This window comes from Mirounga angustirostris, unplaced genomic scaffold (genome assembly GCF_029215605.1).
Source record: "Mirounga angustirostris isolate CCGP_5_RB_7025 unplaced genomic scaffold, mMirAng1.0.hap1 SCAF_11, whole genome shotgun sequence".
Classification (NCBI taxonomy): domain Eukaryota; kingdom Metazoa; phylum Chordata; class Mammalia; order Carnivora; family Phocidae; genus Mirounga; species Mirounga angustirostris.
Genome location: NW_026991719.1, coordinates 27,310,119 through 27,336,819, shown reverse-complemented (window position 1 = coordinate 27,336,819; position 26,701 = coordinate 27,310,119). Strand labels below are relative to the sequence as shown.

Sequence of the window (26,701 nt, the reverse complement as noted above, 5' to 3'; positions counted from 1 at the left end):
AGTATATGAATCTATTTTTTAAGGTATTTAATCTTTGATTTCCATTAAGTTATTGATAGTTCATCACTAGATTTCCTCAAAACTTTACATTGTTCTGGGGCGCCTGGGTGGCTCAGTCCGTTAAGCGGCTGCTTTCGGCTCAGGTCATGATCCTGGGGTCTTGGGATTGAGCCCCACATCCAGCTCCCTGCTCAGCGGAGAGCCTGTTTCTCCCTCTCCATCTGCCTGTCACTCTGCTTACTTGTGCTCTCTCTCTGTCCAATAAATAAATAAAATCTTTAAAAAAAAAAAACTCTATATTGTTTTAACCCAGTGTCTCCCAGCAAGTATATTTTTTTGTAAAAAATGTGTGTGTGTGTGTGTAAAATGCATGGCAGTATTTTGAAAACTAATTTGAAATTGATCTTAGACATATTGGAGAATTTTACAACTCCAAACTATTTCAAAACCTGGAGGGAGTTTATAGAAATGAATCCCATTTCTTAGGAAGGATCTTAATTGCCAAATCAATCTCACTATTTCAGCCTCTAATTAGAGGTGTTCGATTTGCCTGAAACAGTGTTTGTTTTGTCTGGGAGTGGTTGGGGTGCGTGGTGTTGGTTTACATTCTATACTGGTTGAATGGACATCCAGCCTATTCAAGTGGCTTTTCATGCCTTCCTACTGCGATGTCTGCTTATTACTGATTACCTCACCTGGCTGACTGACATGCACTGATTGTGTAGTTGGATTACCTTTCCTGGTTTTGGTTTTAGGAAAGAAACTTATTTGGATTTGTTTTACTATAATTCTTGAAACGAAGGTGAAAAGGAAGGGGAAATTAACATTTAATCGTCCTCTATTATGTGCTAAGTATTAGATGTACTTACATCTGCTATTTATTTAATCTTCGTATAAAACTTTCAAAATGGTTGCTGTTATCCTCATTTTACAAGGTCATACAATCAAAGGGAAATGGAATTACTCCTTTATCAATGATTCAGTTGGTTTGTACATGCAAATTAGACTCCAATGTCAACCACTTATTTCTGTGAAACAAGAAATTTATACCTGAACAGAGGATAAAGTATAAAAATAAAATTAATGCTTAGTTCAGTAAACAAATATTGCGTACCTACTCTATGTCTGATATGGCAAAAAAACAAACAAACAAAAAACCCACCAAGTTTTGAATCTATAGTTCATTTGAAGATGGGTATGTCATAGAAAAATGAACTCAGTCTGTTCTTGAAAATTAATCTTTCCTAAATGTATTGAGTGTATGTATAGCAATATAATTGATAACTCATTTAAGAGACATGTTTAGTGGTACTTATTAATATATATGCATTGATTTTCTATTTTCTTTAGGCAGTCTAGATCAGCACTGTCCAAAAGAACTTTCTGTAATGATGGTAATGCTCTTATTGTTTATTGCAGTAGCCAAGAGCTGTATGTGCCTTTTGAGTACTTGAAAGGTAGTGTGACTGGGGAACTGACTTTTTTATGTTATTGAAATTTAATTAATTTAAACTTAAGTAGCCTCATGTGGCTAGTGATACTATATTGGACACTGTAGCTCTAGATGACACAAATAAATAAAGGACAGTTATTAACAACCATGGTGGTTCTGTAGGTCTTGGGAAAGGGCATTTATAATGGAAGACTGAATGAATAAAAGAAATGCAGGGATGTGGAGGAGTCCAAAATAGGGTTCATTAATGCAGTTGCCCAAGTTGGAATCACAGCTCCGTCGCTTGCTACTTTTGTGTCCTTGGAGCTGGTACTTAACTTCCCTGTCGGGATTTAATCTCTGTGTCTCAGCTTCCTTCTGTGTAAGAGGAAGATAATAGGATCTACCTCATAGAATTATATTATCTTAGTTAATTTTTATATAATATGTGACAAGGTTAACCCAGCGCCTGGTACCTGGTATGGTCTCAATGTTAGTTAGCTCTCAATATGATATTGCAATTTCTTAATAGTAAATTATAGCATGGATGCTTAATACCTGAGAGGATCACGAATTTACCCAGATTGCTCTATTTCTGACAGAGATGTGTTTTCAGAGTCTTAACAGTGCTTGGGGTGTTATTTTTGGAGCTCATGATACCACCTGATTCTTTTTTTCTTGAAAAGAATCTCCCAGGGATACAATATATAGGTTTATCTCCTTGGGAGTGGGTGCTCCAGTCCATCAGTTCTGCGCTCTGTAGAAAGCCATTGGTATTTGAGGTACCAGCCAACCTTCAGTCAAGTTGCTTCGTTTTGATAGACTAATCAATAGAGACAAAGACAAGATAGTTGGAATTGTGCTGTAATTCATTTTAAACGTTGTTGTATTTGTCTGTTTCAGTTACTGGCGGAAGAGTTGCCCCTGCGCCAGGGAATTCTAAAACAATTAAATGAAACTGGAGGAACAGTGCTTGTAAGTGCTCCCATAAGCCCAGAAGAGCAAGATAAACTTGAAAATAAGCTCAAGCAGACAAATCTTCAGTGGATAAAGGTTAGACGTTAACTATCTCTGCCGTCACATGTGTTAAATGTTACCAATGTTTGTATTTGTTTTGTTTCGTGGGTGTTTTATTGCTGGGGTTGGGGGAGGGGAACTGGTATGTGGATTGGTGTGTTTTTTAATCTGACCATTTGATTTGGCTCCGTGATTCATTATGGATGGCAAGAATGGTGATGGTGGATGGCAATACATTAATGACCAAATGACAAAATATATATACCATTGTTACTTTTCATGAGTTATGCTAAAGAATTAGACTGGAAAAGGGATGAAATAATTTCATCGTTCAGTTGTATACTGACGGTATTTAACTAAGATGGAGATGATCTGCTTCAAGTATTATAAATCAAAATTACTTATCCTTACTTATAGTATAGACTTAATGAGTGATTGATGCAAAAGGTGTTTTATGTATTTTTTGTTTATTTAGTTACTTAGTTGCTTAGTCACGTAACTTGTGAGTCTTTGTCTTTCTACCTTGGATACTTTATAAATCTAATATTTTTAAATATTTATCTAATTAATACTTATTCTTTAAAACTAGTGGCACATATGAATATATCACGAAAACAACATTAGTCTATCAAAAGGCAATTCTTTTCCCACTGTACTCCTGTGGCAACGTTGTCATAAATCACGTGAACATACATCTGAATCTGCTCCTGCATTCTTTATTCTCTTCCATTTTACTGTGTCTGTCCGTCAGCTATTACCACACTGGCTTAATAAGAATGATTTTTTAATGGCTTTACTGACACATAATTCATATGCCATACAATGTGCCCATTTTAAAGTGTATAATTCAATGATTTGGGTGTATTTTTGTTTACATTGTGGTAAAAAGGATATAACATAAAATTTGTCATTTTCATGATTTTTAAGTGTACAATTCAGTATCTTGTATTATATTCACAATGTGCAACCATGACCATTATCTATGTGCGAAACATTTTCATCCCTCCAAACAGAAATTCTGTAATCATCAAGCAGTAACTCCACATCCTGCTACCCACCCACACAATCTCTAATCTACTGTCTCTATGAATTTGCTTGTTCTTGTTCTAGAAGTTCATAAAAGTAGACTGATACTCTATCTGTCCCTTTGTGTGTAAATTATTTCACCTAGCAGAATGTTTTCAAGGTTCATCCATGCTGTAGCAGGTATCAGAATGTCATTCCTTTTTATAGCTGAGTAACGTTCCATTGTATGCATATATGCAATTGTTTAAATTTTGGGGATCTGCTAATCTAAACCCTCCATCTTTGTTCTTCTTAGTCCACACTTTCTTTGCTAGTTTTGGTTCATTGATTTAGCAAATAAATTTTAGAACTGACTTGTCAATTTTCACTGAAGCCTGCCAGGGTAGTGATTGGAATTGTGTTGAATTTGTAGATCAGTTAACATCTTTACAATATTGAGTCCTCTCGTGTGTGAAAATGATATATCCCTTCATTTATTTAAGTCTTCTTGAATGCTTTTTTCACCATATTTTGCAGTGTTCCATCCAGAGGAACTGTATATCTTTTATTAGACTTCATCCCTGATATTTGACATTTTGATCTTATTTAATAAATGGAATTCATTTTGAATTCTATTTTCTCTTTGTTGTTGGTATATAAAAATATAATGGATTTTGGTGTATTATATATTCATTGTCCTCGCTAAATTCACTTATAAATATTAATAGTTTTCAGAATCTTTTGCATTTTTTATGTGCACAGTTGTGTCATCAAACAAAGGTAGTTTCTCTCTTTTCAGTCTTTCGAATTTTATTTTATTTTTTGCATAGACTAGGGCTTCCAATACAATGTTTAATAGAAGTGGCAATAATGAGAAACTTTGGCTCATTTCCTGTCTCAGGTGGAAAACTTTCAATAATTTATCATTAAATATTATGTTTGTCATAGGACATTTTATAGGTTCTTTTAATCAAATTAAGGAATTTCTCCTTATTCCCAGTTCATGTTTTTGTTATGAACAGGTATTGAATATATTCAAATGGTTTTTCTGTGTTTATTGAGCATATGATTTTTCTCCTTTGTGTGAATGCGGTAAACTACAGCCATTGGTTCTGGAATGTGAAACTACTCTGGGATTCCTTAAATCATATTGGTCATGATGTCTTGTACTACTTAAGATTGCTGGATTCATTTTTCTAAAATGTTTAGGATTTTTATATTATTCATGACAAAATCATCTGTAATTTTTTTAATATCTTTCTCAAGTGTTGATAGCAATGTTAGACTAGTCATAAAAACAAGTTGAAAAGTATTCTCTTTTTTTTTCTGGAAGAAATTGTTGAAGATTGTTATTATTTCTTTCCAAGATGCTTCAGAGAATTCAATTGTAAATCCATCTGATGATGTTATTTTTTTTTTTAAAGATTTTATTTATCTATGAGAGAGAGAGCACATGAGAGGGGGAGGGTCAGAGGGAGAAGCAGACTCCCTGCCGAGCAGGGAGCCCAATGCGGGACTCAATCCAGGGACTCCAGGATCATGACCTGAGCCGAAGGCAGTCGCTTAACCAACTGAGCCACCCAAGCTCCCTGCTCAGCAGGGAGTCTGCTTCTCCCTCTGACCCTCTCACCTCTCATGTTCACTCTCTCTCTCATTCTCTCTCTCAAATAAATAAATAAAATCATAAAAAAAAAAAAAAAGCTGCAGCCTGAGAGTCTGGCTCCCAATCAGCCTAAAACTAAGAGCTGACTGAGATCCCACTCTTGGGAACAATAACAGGTCTTGGCACATTCTCAATGACTGGAGCCTATCAAGAATAAATCAGGCTGCTTAGACAATTGTAGAGATTCAAGAAACAACCAAGAGTTAGGGCAAAGTTGAACGACAAGGTTCATCTCCTACATAAGGTCATTCCTTCAAGGCAGAGAGGGGTAGCCATTTCTCCTAACATGCAGAAACAAACATAAAAAGTCATGTAACGTGAGGAAATAGAGGAATATGTTCCAAAGGAAAGAACAAGATAAAACCTCAGAAAAAAAAATTAATGAAATGGAATTAAGTAATTTACCTGTTAAAGAGTTTAAAGGAATAGTGATAAATTTGCTCACCAAACTTGGGAGAATGGGTGAATGTAGTGAGAAATTCAACAAAGAGATAAAAGATATAAGGAAGTACCAAACAGTAGTCACAGAGCTGAAGAATACAAAAACAGAACTGGAAAACGTACTAGAGGCATTCAACAGCAGACAAGACAAAACAAGAAAGAATGAGTGAGCTAGAATACAGTGCAGTGGAACTCACCCAGAGTGGCATATAGAAAAAAAGAATTTTAAAAAGTTAATATAACTTAAGGTACCTTGAGACAGTATCAAGTAGAATAACATTCACATTATAGAGGTCCAAAAGAAGAGAGAGAGAAAGGGGCAGAAAAATTATTTTAAGAAATAATGGCAGAAAACTAACCTAACCTGGAGAAGGAAATAAACATCCAGATCCAGGAATCCCAGAGAGTTACAAATAAAATGAACTCAAAGATATTCACAATAAGACACATTATAATTAAAATGTCAAAAGTAAAGATAAAGAATCTTAAAAGCAATAAGAAAAAACATGTTTTATGTACAAGTGAACTCCCATAAGAATCTCAGCAGGTTTTTCAGTAGAAACTTTGCAGACCAGAAGAAAGGGTCATGGTATATTCAAAATGCTGAGAGGAAAAAACTTCTAACCAAGAATACTTTATCTGGGAAGATCATCATGTAGAATTAAAGGAGAAATAGTTTTCCAGGTAAGCAGAAACTAAAGGAGTTCATCACCATTAAACTGGTCTTATACGAAATGTTACAAGGACTTCTTTAACCTGAAAAGAAAGGGCGCTAATTAGTAACAAGAAAACATGAAAGTACAAATCTCACTGGTAATGGTAAATATATAGGAAATATGGTAGAATAATCACTTATAAAGCTAGCGTGAAGGTTAAAAGACAAAAGTAATAAAAACTGCAACAATTATTTAAAGGACATATAAAGTAAAAGATGTAAAATGTGACAATAAAAACATAAAATGGGAGTGAGTGTGAGAAAGTCAAGTTTTAGAATGCATTCATATTTAAGTTGTTATCAACTTAAAATAGACTGTTAGATATATAGGATGTTGTGAGAGCCCCATGTACTGACAAAGCAAGCAACTAGAGCAGATACACAAAAGATAATGAGAGAAGAATCTAAACATGGCATTAAAGAAAGGCATCAGGGGGCGCCTGGGTGGCTCAGTCGTTAAGCGTCTGCCTTCGGCTCAGGTCATGATCCCAGAGTCCTGGGATCGAGCCCCGCATCAGGCTCCCTGCTCAGGGGGAAGCCTGCTTCTCCCTCTCCCACTCCCCCTGCTTGTGTTCCCTCTCTCACTGTGTCTCTCTCTGTCAAATAAATAATAAAATATTAAAAAAAAAAAAAAAAAAAAAAGAAAGGCATCAGACCACAAGGGAATAGAGAAAGAAAGGAACAGAGAAGAACTACTAAACAATTGAAAAACAATTAACAAAATGACAATAAGTACATACCTATCAATAATTACTTTAAATGTAAATGGACTAAATATTCCAATCAAAAGATGTGGAGTAGATGAACAGATAAATGAAAACAAGACCCATATATACACTGTCTCCCATTCAAGTATTAACCAGGCCCGACCCTGCTTAGCTTCCGAGATCAGACGAGATCGGGTGCGTTCAGGGTGGTATGGCCGTAGACGACCCATATATATACTGTCTAAAAGAGACTCACCTAAGATGTAAGAACACACTGAGACTGAAAGTGAAGGGATGCAAAGCAATATTTTATGCTAATGGAAACCAAAAGAAAGCTGGGATACCTATACTTATCAGACAAAAGAGATTAAAATGAAGACTGTAGTAAAAGACAAATAAGGGCATTAAATGGTGGTAAAGGAGTCAGTCCAACAAGAGGCTATAACATGAAATATTTATGCACCCAACATACTTAGCACTTGAGTCTATAGAGTAAACAGTAACAGACCTAAAGGAAGAAATAGACAGCAATACAAAATATAATAATAGCAGAGGACTTTAATACCCTACTTATGGGTGGCTCAGTTGTTGAGCATCTGCTTCGGTTCAGGTCATGATCCTGTGGTCCTGGGATCAAGACCTGCATTGGGCTCCCTGCTCAGCCAGGAGCCTGCTTCCTCTCCCATTCCTTCTGCTTGTGTTCCCTCTCTAGCTGTGTGTCTCTCTTTCTCTCTCTGTCAAATAAATAAATAATTAAAAAAAAAAATACCCTACTTACACCAGTGAATAGGTCATTAAGACAGAAAATCAGTAAGGAAATATTGGCCTTGACACATCAGACTGACAGACTTAATAGATATATACAGAATATTCCATCCAAAGAAGCAAGTTGTATATTCTCAAGTGCACCTGGGACATTCTCCAGGGTAGAGTACATGTTACATGCTTAAGTATGTCAAATCTCAATAAATTTAAGAAGACTGAAATCATATCAAGCATATTTTCCAACCACAATGATCTGAAACTAGAGAGCAATTACAAGAAGAAAAATGGAAAAATCACAAATATGTGGTTATTAGACAATATTCTACTCCATAACCAATGGGTCAATGAAGAAATCAAAGGTGAAATAAAAAAAAATACTTTGAGACAAATTACAATAGAGATATAATAATCCAAAATCTGTGGGATGTAGCAAAAGCAGTTCTAAGAGGGATGTTCATAGTGATACAGTTTTACCTCATCCAAACTCATTTTATGAGGCCAGCATTACCCTGATACCAAAACTAAAGATACCACGTATATAAAGGAAGGGAGGGAGGGAGGAAAGGGAGAGTGAAGAAAGGAAGGGGAGGAGAGAGGAGAGGAGAAAAAATTACAGGCCAATATTCCTGACGAACATATATGCAAAAATCCCCAACGAAATATTAGAAAGCTTAATTAAACAATACATTAAAATGATCATACAGCATGGTCAAGTGGGATTTATTCCAGGGATGCAAGAATAGTTCTACATCCACAAACCAATGTGATACAACAGATTAACAAAACAAAACGTAAAAATTACATGATCATCTCAATAAATGGAAAAAAAGCATTTGACAAAATTCAGCATCCATTTATGACCAAAAACTTTCAACAAGGTGAGTATAGATGGAACATACCTCAACATAATGAAAGCCATATATCATAAGCCCACAGCTAACATCATACTCAATGGTGAAAAGCTGAAAGCTTTTTCTCCAAGATCAGGAACAAGACAAGGATGCCCACCTTTGCCACTTTTATTCAACATAGTATTGGAAGTTTTAGCCACAGCAGTTAAGCAGGAAAAAGAAGTAAAATGTATTCAAAGTGAAAAGGAAGAAATAAAATTGTCATTATTTTTGGACAACATGATTTTATATAGAATTTATATTTATTTTCTATATGGAATTTATAGAGAAAACTCTAAAGACTACCCTAAGACTGTTAGAACTAAGAAACAGGGACGCCTGGGTGGCTTAGTCAGTTAAGTGGCTGCCTTCAGCTCAGGTCGTGATCTCAGGGTTCTGAGATTGAGTCCCACATTGGACTCCTTGCTCACTAGGGAGCCTGCTTCTCCCTCTGCCTGCTCTGCCCGCTGCTTCCCCTACTTGTGCTCTCTCTCTCTCTGACAAATAAATAAATAAAATCTTTAAAAAAAAAAGAACTAAGGGCGCCTGGGTGGCTCAGTTGGTTAAGCGACTGCTTTCGGCTCAGGTCATGATCCTGGAGTCCCGGGATCGAGTCCCGCATCGGGCTCCCTGCTCGGCAGGGAGTCTGCTTCTCCCTCTCCCACTCCCCGTTTGTGTTCCCTCTCTCGCTGTGTCTCTCTCTGTCAAATAAATAAATAAAATCTTTAAAAAAAAAAAAAAAAGAACTAAGAAACATTTAATAAACTTGTAGTGTACAAAATAAATCTACAAAAACCTGTTGCATTTGTATATACTAACAATGAACTATCAGAAAGAGAAATCTAAAAAACAGTTCCATTTACAATTTCATCAAAAAGAGTGAAATACCTAGTAATAAATTTAACCAAGGAGGTGAAAAACCTGTGCTCTGAAAACTATAAAATACTGATGAAGGATACTGAAGAAGACACAAATAAATGGAAAGATATTCCATGCTCATGGATTGGAAAAATTAATTTTGTTAAAATATACTACCCAAAGCAATCTACAGATTCATTAAAATCTCTATCAAAATTCCAATGAAGGGTACCTGGGTGGCTCAGTCATTAAGCATCTGCCTTCAGCTCAGGTCATGATCCCAGGGTCCTGGGATAGAGCCCTGCATTGGGCTCCCTGCTTATCGGGAAGCCTCCTTCTCCCTCTCCCACTCCCCCTGCTTGTGTTCCCTCTCTTGCTCTCTCTCTCCCTCTTTCTCTGTGTCAAAATAAATAAATAAATAAATAAACCTTAATTAAAAAAAAATTCCAATGACATTTTCACCAAAATATCACAAACAGACCAAAAACTTGTGTGAAACCACAAAAGAACTCCAATAGCCAAAACAGTCTTCAGAAAGAAAAACAACACCAGAGGCATCATGCTCCCTGATTTCAAATTATATTGCAAAGCTATGTTAATCAGAATACTGGGGTATTGGTATAAAAATAGACAGATGAATGGAACAGAATAGAAAACCCAGAAATAAACCCTTGTATATATTGTCAATTTTCAAAAATTTACAACAAAGTAATGGGGAAAGGACAGTCTCTTCAATAAATGGTGTTAGAAAAACTAGATAGCTACGTGCAAAAGAATGAATCTGGACCACTCCCTTACAACATACACAAAAATTTATTCAAAATCGATTGAAAACTTGAACATGGGGCTTGAAATCATAAAACTTCTAAAAGAAAATATAAGCCTGAAGTTCCTTAACAATGGTCTTGATGATGATTTTTTTAGATCTGACTCCAAAAGCAAAGGCAACAAAAGCAAAAATAAACAAATGGGACTACATCAAACTAAAAAGCTTCTGCACAGCAAAGGCAACCCCCAACAAAATTAAAAGGCAACCTACTGAATGGGAGAAAATATTTTCAACTCATAAATTCAATCAGAGGTTAATACCCAAAATATATAAAGAATTCCAGCAACTCCACAGCAAGAAAACAACCCAATTAAAAAATGACAGAGGACTTGAACATTTTTCTAAAGAAGACATACAGATGGGGTGCCTGGGTGGCTCAGTTGGTTAAGCGACTGCCTTCAGCTCAGGTCATGATCCTGGAGTCCCTGGATCGAGTCCCACATCGGGCTCCCTGCTCGGCAGGGAGTCTGCTTCTCCCTCTGACCCTCCCCCCTCTCATGTGTTCTCTCTCATTCTCTCTCTCTCAAATAAATAAATAAAATCTTTAAAAAAAAAAAAAGACATACAGATGGCTGACAGGCACATGAAAAGATGCTCAGCATCACTAATCATCAGGAAAATGGAAAGCAAAACCACAATGATATACCACCTCATGCATATTAAAATGGCTATTATCAAAAAAGACAAAAAATAACAAGTGTTGGAGAGGATGTGGAGAAAAGGGAACCCTAATGCCCTGTTGGTAGGAATGTGAATCGGGGCATCCACTATGGAAAATAATATGAAAGTTGCTCAGAATTTTTTTTAAGTGCCATCTGATCCAGCATCTACTTCTGGGCGTTTATCTGAAGAAAATGAAAACACTAAACCAAAAATACATATACACCTCTATGTTTATTGTAGCATTTACTGTAGTCAAGGTATGGAAACAAACTAAGTGTCCATCAATGGATGAATGGTTAAAGATGTGGTATATATATGTATACAATGGAATGCTAGTCAGCCATTAAAAGAGAATGAAATCTTGCCATTTGTGACAACATGGGTGGACCTTGAAGGAATTGGGCTCAGTGAGATGAGACAAAGAAAGACAAATACTGCATGATTTCACTTATAAGTATAATCTGATAAACAAAAGTAACAAAACAAAACCCATGAGAAGAAAACAAGGAGGAAAGATGCCCCAAAATCTTCCATATGTCAGTACATCTTGGTATCACAAAAGGAACACAAAAATTATAATTGTAGGAAATGTGAAGAGAACTGTTTTAAACTCTGAAACAGGGTGATGGGGTGGCTCAGTTAAGCATCTGCCTTCAGATCAGGTCACGATCTCAGGGTCCTGGGATCAAGCCCCGCATCAGCAGGGAGCCTGCTTCTCCCTCTCCCTCTACCATTCCCTCCCACTCATGCTCTCTTTCTCTCTCTCAAATAAATAAATAATTTTTTTTAAAAGCTATGAAATGTACAATAGCAGCTTTATAGGACATGGGTTAAGGTTTTATCTGTTCCACACCAGAATAAAAAGTCAAAAATGTTTTATGATACAAAATTAAAGCTATGACTATGAATACCATCTTGAATTATATTATTATATCATAATATATTATTATGAATAATAAGAATAAATATTAAGAATGAATAAGAAGAATAAAATGAATAACTTAATTTTATTCATTAGTCATAATAAAAATTATTTAATTGTCTCTTCTCAGTCCCTATGCTACCCTATCCCTCTTAGTTTAAATTAAGAATAGAAAACAATCAGTGCCAAATTTAAGTCAGTAAACAAGTCAGCAGTTTTTTAAAAAGTAAAGAAAGATGGTCTCATCTTTGAGACTGTGTCTTGATCATCATTAAACCTCAAATTCTCAGGCTAGAGAGAATAAATAATGGGCACCCCTCCCTTTTATTCTCCAGCCCCCTCCTCCATCTAAAGACTATAATGAGTAGTATAATTGTAACTAGTAAGTCAGGGTTGCTGGCATACAAATATGGCAATTCCTTAACATGTAGCTTCTCCAAAAATGTCATGTCACAATCCCAAGCAGCAGGTGCCTTTCTCCCCACTAACTCTAATGGTCTATATCATGCATATTAGCCAATTTAGCAATTGCTTTGGGACCTTTGTGTTTCATTAATGAATAAAGAAAACAGCGATTGGAGGTATTACAGTTATTTCTTTACAGGAGTGATGGACCCTGTAATGAGTTCATTGCAAAACTCTTATTAACTTGTCTTGACCTGGATAGCTTCTCTTTATAGCAGAGATGGGAAATGTTGCTCTAAAGGTTAATACAGTCCTTGGTTTAAGTTTATGGCTACCCCAGGTAAGGATCATGAAGTGAAATCGTTGTTTTTATCTAATACGTATCTTGACCTTTACAGTCTTTAGTAATAATACCTTTGATATCCACAAAATGGAAATGTTTTTAAAGCTAGTCTCTGTGTGTTTTTCTAAGTGTCTCACTCTGTAATACTCATACACATGTCTGACTCTGTATTATTTTGAGTATTTATCACTCTTCATATCTCTTTATATGTTCTCTGAACTCCTGTGGGGCGTGTGTGTGTGTGTGTAGGGAATTCTCCCTTCCTACCTCTTCCCATCACTATCACTCTCTTCCTATTTCCATGTTATGTGTGTCTTTGCATATGAATTGGCATCTCTCTGTGTCTATCATAAATCTACTTATCTGTGTGTATATCTGTCATTTTTGTTCTGCCCAGGTTAGTGTATGTGACACGTTATTTCCTGTTCTCTCTTCTTCTGACTCTTTACCTTCTAATCCATTTCATTTTCTGTCTTTGTCACTTTGTGCCTGCTTTCTTTATTCTTCATTGCTCTTTTTACTCATTATGTGCAGATATTTTTTCAACTACCCATTATTTAGAACCAAAATATGTTTTATCAGTATTCATTTTTGAATCATATTGTATTCTTCCTATACTTAATTTAAAGGTGAAATAATGGAACATTTATTTTGTAGACTCATGGGATTATTCAAAGGGAAGGGTCCTAATGAAGCTAAATTACTCACCTTCTAGATTAAAACATTGAATCCTAAAAAGGTTATGTGACTTATTGGAGGACACACTGTTCTCTAAACATAAAAGTTGATCCAGAATAAATACTGTTTTTTTAAACTTTTTAGTGAAGCTGAACTGATTTTTCTGCAGTTAAAATGCTAAAAACAAGAAAAAAAAAAACATGGTTTCCCATTTTTTCCCCAATGCTCCTTTAAAAGTAAAAACTGGGATTTCTTTTTATTTAAAGAAACTGTATGAGAGTTTTTGCTTTGCTTTTTGCCCTTTTTGGAAAAGTAGATGCTATGTTTTCAAATTTTTTTCCAGCCCCTTCTTTATCATGGAACATCTGTGATTAGGTAACACAGGAAAACATGTTTATGTTGTTTCAGAACTAGTTAAATGTCTACGATATTTGGTGTAAAATAATTTTACAGATAGTATATATTACACATTCCTATTAGTCATAATAACCTATTTTCATTTTGTTGAATAAATTTAAATTTTTGCATCCTATTTTGCCACTCATGTGTAAACAATAAATTACTATTTTAATTTGTTAATGGCTAGATATTATAAAACAGTACATACAGAAACTAAAACATTTTATAAAGACAAATGAGAAATTTTGCCGAAAAATGAATTTCAGTTAAGTCCATTTTAATAACAAAAAATTCTGATCCACTTTACCTAAAAAATAATTACGTTTAAAAATATATGTAGGGGCACCTGGGTGGCTCAGGGAGTTCAGCATCAACTCTTGATTTCAGCTCAGGTCATGATCTGAGGGTTGTGAGATTGAGCCCTGTGTTGGGCTCCACACTGGGGGTGGACCCTGCTTAAGATTCTCTCTCTCTCTCTTTGTCTCTCTCTCTCCCTCTCTAAAATATATGTATGTATATATGTAAAATATACATATATATGTAGAAAAGCTTTAATAGAGGAATAATGTGATATTGATCACAGGGCTTCAGGGGTTATTAAAAAAAAACAGTATTAAAGTAAAAATAGAGTGAAACTTGCAATATACAAATGACTGTATCAGAATTTCCAGAGATACAGTTCATTTTATATTTACCTCTAATCATGTTACTTCTAAGTATTCCTCAGAGGAGTAAACAGTTTAGATTTGTTCTTTTCATTTGTGTCAAGTAAATAAATGTTTCATCCTTTTCCAGATATGTTTGCTATATAGTGCTAGTCATTATTAGTCATTACTACAAATATGGATAGTAAAAAAGAGAAACTTAAATCAAGCTAAAGCTTGGCTTTTTCACTCTTTGTTCAAAAATAGACATTTGTCCCAGTTGATTAATTTCCTATCAAAGACCATGATTAACAGATTGTTCTAGTTGTTACCAGTCAATCCTGCCTTTAATATGAACTACATTTTTTAACCAAAGAAAAGCATCTTTACAAGAAATATAAGAAAATGGTGTTTGTCTACTTAGTATTATATTATGACATATAGCTTGTGATTTCTTAGAAATCCATCATCTTGGAAGTTTTCTTTATGTAGTTAATAATTACATCATAACGTTTATTTATTAAATCCTTCATTCATGAAACATCTAATGAGTGACCACTATGTACCACATGCTGTTCTACTCATCATAATCAATTCCCAACCTCACTTTATTTAAAGGACATTGAGAGTCACATAGGGCTTGGCATTTCAGCAATTTATATCTCTTCAATTTAGAATTGCTAAATAGTTTGAGGCTGAGCATTAAGGGGGGGCGTGGATAGTAGTTAAAAGTTTCTAACGTATGCATCTTGACTTTGCCTCCTGTAATTTCACCCTGAGATGGGGATTCTTACTAGGTTGTGTGTCCTGAGTACATCTCTGTTTGATCTGACAGGTCCTGATTTTGCCTGTTATTCCATCATGATTTTTAATAGCTCCCTCTTTCACTCTCATGAGTGGTCTACTTTATGATAGTAAATGTATGTGTATGTATGTATATTTTCTCTCTCCAGTTGTGAGAACAAAACATCAGGCCCTCTGTGGTGGGCCTGGCCCAGGACTCGGTGACTGTAACTGTTTCCACTGCTGATGTTCTTCACAGCAGCAACACCCTCTTCTTTTGACATGTCAGTGAAGTTGAGAAGTTTGGCCTGTCCAAAAACCCCGACTGTTAGTATTACAACATGAATCACTCTTTAATGGAAATACATTTATAATACATGGTTTTTAACTTTCCAAACTATTGAAATTTCAGGGATTGCCAGGAATGTCAATCAGACATTTTACAAGCAAGTAAAAAGTAAACAGGAGTTATGAGGAGGCAGTTTATCATTTGATTAGTAGTGGGCTTTATGGACTATGGATTCCACCCATTACTAGCTATGTGATCTTTTATTTGCCCTGTCCGTATGTCAGTTATAACATCCGTAAAATTCAGGTCATACTAGAACATAGTTGTGGTGAAAATATAATGAGAGTGCATGGGAAATGCTTAACAGTATCTGGCACATTGTAATTGGTCAAAAGTATTAGCTTTAACATAAAATCAGGGATAAGGTTAAAAAAGGGAAGACCCAACACAAAGTTCTGACTGAGTCACCTTCATTCTTTTATTGTAGTAAGAGCTCTTAACATGAACTTAAAAACAAATTTTTAAGAGTGTAATACAGTATTGTTAACTGTAGGCATTACACTGTATAGATCTCGAGAAGTTTTTTTTATCTTGCATGGCTCAGACTCTGTCCCCTTTGTGCAGCTCCCATTTCCCTCTCCTCATTACCTTGGTAACCATCATTCTATTCTCTATTTCAATGAGTTTGACTATTTTAGATACCTTCAATAAGTGGAATTGTGTAGTATTTGACCTGTCTTTTTTCAGTTAGCATAATGTCATCTAGGAAGATCCATTTTCTTAGATATGGCCGGATTTTTTTCTCTTTTAAGGCTGAATAATAGTCACCCTCTTAATCAAACACTTATAAATATTGGCTCTTGGGGAGAAAGCTGCAATAAGTTCCATCATTATGAATTCAAGAGCTAAAAGAGAGAAGTTAGAGTCACCAAAATCACCACATGACCCTAATGGAAAGCAGAGAGGGTGTTCAATCAGCGCCCTCCCATTCCACTGATCTCATCATTTGTGTTATCTATAGCCAGCTAGTATTTCAGATAGAATTATTGGAAAATGATGGATTTTTCTCTTAACATTGGCTATGAAGTCCACGTAGTCAATCTTTGTTTTCAAACACCAACATTTTCATGTTTTGAGTACGAACATAATTTAAGATGACCTATTTAACACTGGGCATCTTTGAGATCCATCAACGTTCCTGACTTTAACCCAGAAATCCAGACAGAGCATAAGTGAACCTCCACAGTGCTTCCCCACACCCTTCTCCTACCTCCATTCTTGATGTTGGTTCCCCCATTTTGGTGGAGTGTTGAGAAACCATTTGTAGAAAGTTTCATTGGAGCCATGAAATGTTCTATTAGGAAACCTCAGTGTAATACCAGATAATTTGTTCATTTCAATGCAATGCTATTTGTAAAAATATGAACAAACAAAAATCCAGCATGCATTGTAAAGCACTGATACTGGTGCAACAACTCATTTCCATATTTAAACTGTATTTTTGGCTATAGACATACTGATAGGGTGCAGTGAGTGTGAAAATTTGTCATTTCAATATGCTGTGGACCAGACTTTATTAAAAAGGTAAACTAATTTCAGATTGAAAACAGATGTGACTATTCTTGGCAAACTTTCTTTCCTGTTCACAATGAATTTAAAATGAAGAAAAGTACAGTGAGGATAAAAAGAGAAAAATTTCATAACTCTGACCTTCAGTGTAACTTTTTTGAAGTAAGTCCTTTATTAGTACAAAGATGTTTGCCCTATAGCAATGAATTTTAGAAAGGAGAAGAAATGATATAGTAAAAAGAGATTTTGCTGATGTAAAAACTCGTTCCTTTTGTTTCTGTAGCACCTTTGCTTTGTAACGACTAGATTATATAGCGTCAACCCTGAGACTTTTAGAGGCATTGCCTTTCTTTCTAAAAATATAGTAATCTTGAAATGGTATTAAATGGAGGCTTTTATATACCAACTCCTTAAACTGACAAAGAATAGCAAGTGAAGATTAAAGCAGTATTTAAGAGCACAGATTGTAAATTCTAACCCAGTTTCATTTATTACTTAGTGTACAAAGCCAATAAGTAATGCAAAAATAAAATAATAGTGCTATTTGTATAAAAGATCAGCATCATACCAAAAATGAACTTTTCTGTCAAGGCTTTACACTTATACCACATGATGTGTGAGTGTATATATGTATCTAAAAGAATTTCATACTAAATCCTGGCTACTATCTGCATGTCAGCTGACCCCTACTGCTTCAAACTCTAGAAAAGGGACACTGAGTGAAGGGTTGGTTAATGTATTTCATTTTTGTCATAGACCATCTGCCAGGGCTTATAACCAATCTGTAATGTGTTTCTTACCTTTTATTGTGTAGAAAATGGATTGATAGATTAGGGCTGAGGCCAGTGAACCATGGAACCCTAGGTTTGCAGGAAAGAGTTTATCACCCTTTGATGTTATTTCTGTCTCGTGTCAGCTGAGAAGGATGAGCTAGATTAACCGAGGGTAAGTTGGATGCCAAAGTCAGCATTCCCCTCATTTATCCCCCTTATAGTTCAGGACAAGGCCACTGTATGGGTTATGAAGGACTGATAAGGACCTGACGGACAAACTTTGTTTTGCTGCCTTTTAATTTATTTACTGATATTAGAACTAATTTGGAGAATTGAAGAGACCATTTCATTGTTTGTTGTTGGAAAAAATTCAATCTGTTCTGCTCTAGAAGTAAAAGTATTTGAACTGGATGGTGCAGTTATAATTTGTGAACATTTCCAGTTATCACTGGAAAAAGTATAGTCCATCTTTGGCATGGTTGGCCAAGTGTGGAGGAAAAGAGATGGACCAGGAAATGGGCCAGAAACCAAAGTCATCAGAAGGATATTTTGAGAAAATTCCATTTGTCCTGATAGTTGCAATCTATGGGCAACCTGTGGCTAATGATTATACCTTAAACACAGTCTAAAAATAAATTTCTTATGAAGGTGACACATTCTGCCTGTTCATGATGTGGGTGACATCAACAGTTTTGAATAGGGTAATAATGCTTGGACTTACTTAAATGTTTACAAAGAATAAAAATCTGCAACTCAATCACAATTTAAGTGACTCTCATGAAGATAGCTTTTGTTGGTGCCATCACTGTGGTTACAAATCCTAGACCAATACTGTTATCTCTTTAAAACTACTTTATTGTTTTGTTCATATCAGCTATGTGTATCTTTCTGCTACAATCAGTGATGATGCTGGTGAAGGGAGAGAGAATTAGTTTTGAGGTTCTGTATGGGTGCTCATTTATTGGCAACAAATAAAACACAACCCAGGGAACAGGAAAATTAATAGAAAAGATAGTTAGTGGTTAAGGTTTGGTACTGTTTCAGTGCAGATGAAAACAATTGTTAAGTACTAAAATAAGATGTTGATGTTAACGTGTTAAATTGTTTATACTGAAGCTGGAATGCAATCGGATTAAATAATCACTTCTCCTTTGAAGAATCAGTTCTCCTAAGATGCGATGCCCCTTTGCAACTTCTCGCTTACTTCATATGTGGTTACTTCCCAATGTGGCCTCAGATATCATAATGATTTGTGCAGTGACTCTCCCTGCTCCATCTTCCCACCCTCCATACCTTATCTCAGTCCTGGAAAGATCATTAAACCTTGCAGTTAATAACTTAGTCCCAATACAGGGCCACCCCCCCCCCCCAACGCCTGACTATAGGCCACTTATTTAAATCATTGTTTGTTTGTTTTTTAATTCTCTTTCCCATTTTTTAACTCTCCCACCATTTTTACAGTGGTGATGCACTATGAGGCTTGTTTGCTCATCTCCCTGGGTTCAGTGAGGAGCTAAGGACACAGTATGTACTAGAATACTTTGTTGTGAAGAATTATTTCTGTCACAAGATAGGTAACATAAAATTCTCATACTGGTGGTAAGGAAGAGAAGGTCTGTATGCCATCATGTAGAGCAGCATTTCTTCAGCTTTAACATAATGAATCACTTAGGGATGTTGTTAAAGTGAAGTTTCTGATTCACTGGGTCTCATAGATGATCTGAGTTTCTGTTTTCCCAGCAAACATCCAGGTGATGCTAGTGTCCTGGGACTTGACCCACACTTTAAGTAATAAGAGTATAAAGAACGGCTGTCTGGAATCTGTGTGTGAGTTGACCACAATTCCCAAACATTGGAAGATTCAAGCATTGTATCTGAAATACTGGTGAGGCTTTTCCTAAAAATTGTTGTCTCTTGGTATGTGGGAAGCACATCCGTCCAACCCCAGGTGATACGTAGTCAACTTTAACGGAAGACATGAGCACATCCAACTTATTTATACCTTTGAAACATAGACCTTTTGGAGATTCATAACCCACATAGGCTCTTCTCATATCCTGTGATCTCAGGTCCATTCCAGTTCTTTCCCCTCCTATGTTGTATATTGTGTGAAGCTCACCTCTGGCCACCTTATTCCCCAGGCTTTCTGACTGCCAGCTTCTAGATTGATTTAGCCATTGGGAGGCCTTGGCAGGAGACTAGAGAGCAGGGAGAGGGGAAAAGTCAAGGTATTTCTTCCCTTCCTTCACTGCTGTGGGCAATGGCTGGTAACAGAGTATATAGCCAATAAATAGTAGCTGCTATAAAATCTTCTAATAAAGATCTAAAATCCCTTCTTCAGTCGTTATCTTCATTAGTTTAGTATGAATTTTTGTACAGGTGCCTTTGCAAAGCATTGAGCCTGCCTTCAATTACATAATCAAAATCAGTATTTTTTAAGATTTCGGACTCTGGTATTATTGAAGATTTAGGACTCTCGTATTATTTAAGAACACCAAGACTTACTCCCATTTCTGGCCTTCCCCAAAATACCAATTATTGAGTCCTAAAGTTCATTGACTTAAAATGATAACCTTTATAATTGCACATAGTCTGTTTGTCAGCTAGGTTGTTTTATTGGTATATCAGAAGCCAAGAAGAGCTTGCTAGAGCCCAGTAATGCATTTGCAGCCAGCTGGTGGGTTGTCTCACTGGGGGCTGGCTTATCTAGGGTGAGCTCAGCAGGAATGATTCACCTGTACTCCGTATGATCTCTCATCCTCCAGCAAGCTAGGCTCGACTTATTCTCATGCAGAAAATAGGATTCAAATAAAGAAAGCAGGAGTGAACAGGTCCTCTTAAGGCCGAGGCTCGGAACTGAGTCACTGTCATTTCTAACACATTCTGCTGGCCAAGCAAGTCACAAGGCCAGTCCAGATTCAAGGCTTAGGGAAATAGGCTGCACCTCTTAAGGACAGGAACTTTAAAAAGGTCATATTGCAAAGAGATGTGCATATAGGGAGGTCATCAGTGCACAGTCTACCATAGTCTGAAATCTGTCGGGTTTCTTACTCATCTCAAAAGTAAAATAGTCAGGACACATTCCTACATATTCAGACTTCTAATCAACTAATCCTGACTCTCAAATAATATTAGCTCAAGATCAACACCCTGAAAAGCCAACAGTTTGAGAGTCACAAAGATCCTCAAAGATACTTTATGCCAAATCCTAGGAGGGTAGGAACATTCATTTATTAATATATTCAGTATTTATTAAGGGCCTCCAATATGATACGTATTACGCTAGAGAAGAAGAATAGAATAATGAACAAGACAGACACTTATGTTTATGTATGTTACATTTGGTGGGAGCAGACAAACATTAAAACTAATTATATAATTATAAATGCAGCTGTTCTCATTTTATTTTTATTTTTATTAGGTTATTGGCTGGGCTACGATAATGAAGAGAACTCAAATTTCAGTGGCTCAAGCAATGTAGACATTTGTATCTTTTTCACATAAAGCCCAGCCTGGGTACATAGTCTCTGCTCTAAAAAGTTATTCCAGGATAGCTATTGTCAGTATAGTGCTGTGTTGAAAAATCACCACAATAATCACTCAAATATCTATGTACTCTTTCTCACCAATAGTACACATTCATTGTTTCCCCAGAAGAAGTCACCAAGAGATCACTTCCTACATCCAGCTCAAAGATCCGTTGTCGCTGGATTTGAACTGTCTTCATCAGATCCAGATGTGGCTCCTCATGGTGCAAAATGACCTATAAAGTGAAAGCCATGCCGTCTGCTTCTCTCACAACCAAATCATAATAGTGCAGCAAAAATAGGCCCAGAGACAACAATAAACACTGGACTACCTGTGTAAGACCCAGTTTGTGACTCCACTGCTTTCCCACCTCCCTCCTCTCACCCACACTCCAGACTGAGATTTCAAATGTAAGCTAAGAAGAATAGAGCTTCTTTGAGGGCAGAGATGAGAAACAATAAGGTTGCTTTCTGCATAACCCCACCATCTAAGAAAGAATTGCTTAGTTCAAATTGTGATGACACAAAAAGGGACAGTGTGAGAACATATAACAGGGGGCCTGACACACTCCAGAAGAGGAAGGAATTGTTGTCTCAGATAACAATTGGAGAAACACATAATAGATAATATTTGGGTTGGCGGGGAGAACTCACTTGAGTTCCCTAGTTGTGGATACTCCTACCCAAACTGTTCAGGGTTAAGGGCAGCCGTTCCCTGGATACTTAAAAAAGTTTATATGTTTTTCTTATCTTCTTCTACCTCTGACCAGGGTGCTGACCTTATCATTGACTTACTCTTCACCAGGGCCCAGGGTCATTATATTCATCCTAGGGGAGACAGGCCACTACCTCCACTAACAATTTACATCATTATTTTCCTACAGTTTGGTGCTAATTAAAATGTGGTAGGAGTAGTGATGATATCCATAAATGTAAGGAGGTCTTTCTTTGTTCCTGAGAGAGGATTTTGTGCATGTTCACCTATAAGTAGGAAAGAGGGAGAGCCGTGGAGGAAGGTGAGAGAGCCCAGGAGTCATCACATAGGCTGGTATTGGCAACATAGCATATTTATTTTAATGTAGAATTTTTCAAAATGGAATTCTGCTAGGCTTTATTATTTCTGCATAGTTCTACTTGTTACTAGCCTGCCTGATTCAAATTTTGGTTTCACTTTGTTCTAATTATATATGCTATATAACAACTTACCCTAGAAGTTAATGGCTTAAAACAACAAAGTTTCATTATTTCTCGTGACTTTGTGAGTTGACTGGCTTTCTTCTGCTTCACATGTTGTCAACTAAGGCACTGGGAAAGCTGCAAAGTCCAAAATGGCCCCACTCACAGGATCGGCCGTTGCTGGTTGCCAACTGGGAACTTGGCTGTGGCTGTTGGCCAGGATCCTCAGTTTGTTTCTGCTTGGTCTTTTCCATGTGGTGGCTTGGGCTTCCTCATAGCTAAGGAATATGGCCCAGCTCAGTCAAAGGGACAGTGGACTATGCATAAGCTTGAAATCTGGAAGGCGCTAGTCACTGGGGATGCCAAATAACAGCCTACCAGATATTCTTCACTAGCTGTCTGGTCTCTCTGTGTCTCAGTTTCCTCATTTGAACATAGGGACAAAAATGGACTGAGGTGTAGCACTTGTAAGCTTAGAGTCATGCCCATTACATAGTAAAACACCAACAAATATGTGGTATTGTTAGTTTTTTAGTAGTATTCCTACATTACTGAAAAAATGAAATAGTTTTTCAGACAGTGGCAAAGCTGTAAACCAGTAACACTATAAGCTTCTGCCTTAATAAGCCTTCCCCTCAAGCCCTTCAGATGTGCCATTAGTAAGAATGTTAGCTTTGTTGTGAATCCAGCAGTACACTGTTCTGCACTGCCTGGTTGACTCTAACAAAAGCCTCTACTAGCCACAAAATCCCAGGCAAACAAGCTTTATACCACTTTGGGGGATGCAGAGGGTTCATCAAGGGCAAAAGTTCCTTGGTAAATTTGTCTTCTCATCCAGGCTTTCCAGACCCTACGTTACCCAATTCTAGCAGTCTTCCAGTATTTTCTCCCACTGGTCATTTTCACTTGGGCTGCCATTCCAGTGAGGTTGCCCAATGTTCCCCCTGTTTGTTCGGTGTTCTTCCGTGCTTGTCCTACCCTGCCTGGTCCATCCACCTTCTCGAGGAATGTCTACCTTTTTTCCTTCTCCTTATACCACAGATTTCCAAATCTGACTACTCTTCCACACCTCCTCTAAGCCCAAGACTCATCTTGCCTTCCTGTTTCCTTTAAGCCCCCCAGCAATGTTTCTTTTACTACATTCATTACTTTCTACCTCATGTATGTCAGGCATTCAGTTTGTAGCATTCCTTTATTTCTTTATATATCCATACCAAGTCTGCACCAGACTGTCCAGAAAAAAACTTAATCCTGTTTTGGAGTCTTTTCCACTCCCTAAGAGAATTAAGGAGTTCTGTCTGTGTTGGGTAATGATAGGTAACATTTATTGATAGTTTACTATGTGTCAGGTATTATTCTGAGTGCTTTGTTACAAGGAAAATAACCTAAGACTGCCCAGTAGCAACCTAGAACAAAGCTGAATTTCTTGCTAACCTGGAGTGTACTAAGGGATCACGCAGTACAATTAAATGGATTGATGATTGTTGATGTTGTATCAGTGGTGGTAATTTTTATAGTTTAAGTAGGAAAATAGTTTTTTCCAATAAATCTTTACCTATAGCTTTAGGAAAACAGAAATTCTATCCCATTTCTGTACCTTTGCTGAGGACACCCCCTGGCACTAAACTCTCAGGCAAATGCCACCATCTGTGTAATTTCTTTCCATTTGCCAATGTAGGCACAGCAGGTACTATCACGTTAACCTTTTCTTTCACCGGCATCCACTCAAAATAGTAAACACTTGCACCATGGTAAAGCTCGATTCTAAAACTGCAAATTAAAAATCTCTTTCAGAACGTAACGATTGAACTATTACTGTATCACATTATTTTGCATAATAGGATTACAAAATATGGATTATAGGTATTAGAAAAATGAAAGATAAGTATTAGTTGTTAATATTAACCAAGAAATTTTCAGAGAGTAAGATGATAAAATAATTATATTAAAATAGCATGAATTTTCACCTTCTGTGATACTTGGTGGAGGATTAGTCCTCACTAATACCACCACAGGTAACTGATTCAATGGATGTATTGTGTAGTACTCTTAATGCTGCAACTGACAGAAAAAGCTGTCTCTAACTGGTTTAAATAATAAAAGTCATCAGGGTTCCATTTTTTTTTTCAGAGTTCTCTGGGGTCTGCCTTTCTTTGATGACCTGTCAGCTTCATATGGCTCCCCTTACGGTGGCAAAAATTGCCTGCAGAGTTTCAGGGCCCACTTTTGCAAAAGCCCCTCTCTTTGGAGACATTCTTTCCCAAAGTATCCAAGAAAGACCTCCTTGAAACTCGTTGGCCCAAATTAGGTCACATGCTCATTGCTGAGCTAAATCAGACCCAATTGCCACAGCCAGAAGTGGTTAAATTTCAAAACCAGACACTGTGGCTGCAACACAATGAAGGTGGGTAGGGAGAAAGCCCCCCAAAGGAAAAAAGGGGGGGAAGGGGAGAATGGAGGGAGGGAGGGATGAATGGATTGAAAAAGGTAACCAACTAATATCTATAACCTTGTTTGGACCTGATTTTTTTGCCAATTAATCGAACTGAGTAGTGATCATGGCATTATATCAATGGTTTCCAAATCAGGCAAGTTGTATATAATGTTTAAATGAAAAATACATTTTGCTATGGTAGATACTGTCAATGCCACCACGCCTTTCCCTCCAGCACTTAGCTTTCCTATACATGCTGTCTGATTTCCAACTATCAGCATTTGGGATTTTTTTTGCTTAGTGCTGTCTCTGCTTGTTCTTGGGACAGGGCAGAAAAGCAGAGGAAGTAAGGCCCTTTTTAAAGCAGCAGTTGGTGGATAACTACCCTGCCCTCTCGCCCTTCAGATATGATCGCTCCAAAGTTTTGTTTCCTGTATCTGCTCTTGGAGCTCCCAGCCATTGTTAAGCTTCTGATTGCCCACACTGGTGACTTGTTTTATTGGCTCTTTTCTTTATTTTGCTTTTCCACGCCCCATTGATGTGTCTAGGATCACATCCCAAAATTACTCAAGTTCAAAATCTTGCTACAGTGTTTATTTCTGGGGAGACCCAAATGAAGAAAAGTGCCTTTTTATATGCAAATCCTTAGGGGGTGACTGTGGATATCAGTTGAATCAGAATTCTGTATCACTGCTTTTTAACTTTATGTTCTGTTAGGATGAAAGACTGTTGATTCCCTTTTCTGACTTTTTCTGTTTCTGTATCTTTTGTACTTTGAGTTCCCAATAAAATAGAACCACAACCAGGGAAGGAAATGGAATTCAGAGTAAATGCCCTATTTTAGAGGCCTGAGCTTAAGATAGGGGCCTAAAATGGAAATCATAAACAAAAGTAGATATGGGTATAAGGTAAAATGTGAGATTGGGGGGTGGATTGCCTGATGTTACTGCAAACAATGGAGCTGCTTAGTGAAGGAATTACAATTAATTGTGTGTGTGAAGAATAGAAAACTCACATCACTCGAGACCTCTGGAGGAGTTCACTGTACTGTTTTACTAAATTTGAATAAGAATGTGTTTATTGTGATGCCAAAATAATGATAAAATGGATATAGTCTTTTAAGACAATTTGAAATTAAATGCATTACATATTTCTCCTCAGTTATGGAGGGCTATGCCATTCATTGCAATATAAGAGAATTCTTCTCTTTCACTTTCAAAACGTTCTAGAGAGACACAATTTCTCTCTATCTGTCTTAGATGGAAGTGCAGAATTTGATGAAAAAATAAGGGGGATAATCAGAAGAAAATAAATTTCTCAGAAAATTTGTTAAAAACCATCTATAAGATCTGCTGTAAGTCTCCATTGGCGTTTTATAAAAAGGAGTTTTGACTGTGAAAAAAATACTGATTTAGTTTTAGAAAATTACAATCGTATGTATCATTTTTAAAATTACTTTTATAATTTTTCATGCACATCAAAACCTCAAATTCATCCCTTAAACAGAAGGGCATCGAACTATTTTTTTTTTTCACTTCTAAATTGTGCATTCCTCAACAGTTCCCAGAAGTGAATTCCAACATGCTTCCACCATCTCCATGTTCTATAACAGGACATGCACCTCAATCTCCATATTATATTCTTTACTTCTTCCCCCACTCTTCCATCCCGTCTTCTCAAAACTTGTTAATCCCCTTTGCTCTCTTTTCCATCTCTGCTCTTGATCCCTTCCCTCTCCCTGTAACTTCTGTTCTCTTTCATCTGAAATCTGTCA

At 36.6% G+C, this 26,701-nt stretch overlaps 1 protein-coding gene and 1 long non-coding RNA gene across 11 annotated transcripts in view; both read left to right on the top strand.

Moving 5' to 3' along the window:
• The window catches only part of DMD (dystrophin), a 2,113,108-nt gene that overhangs the window by 1,338,307 nt on the left and 748,100 nt on the right, over positions 1-26,701 (top strand). For all 10 annotated transcript variants that reach the window (XM_064573900.1, XM_064573902.1, XM_064573903.1 and 7 more), the window contains one exon: positions 2,336-2,485. In XM_064573900.1, coding sequence (XP_064429970.1) covers positions 2,336-2,485 — 150 coding nt within the window. The remainder of the gene's footprint in view (positions 1-2,335; positions 2,486-26,701) is intronic.
• On the top strand, positions 5,031-10,484 carry LOC135361913 (uncharacterized). The gene is made up of 2 exons (XR_010406078.1): positions 5,031-6,699; positions 6,921-10,484. It is a non-coding gene; the product is annotated as an uncharacterized LOC135361913 (long non-coding RNA).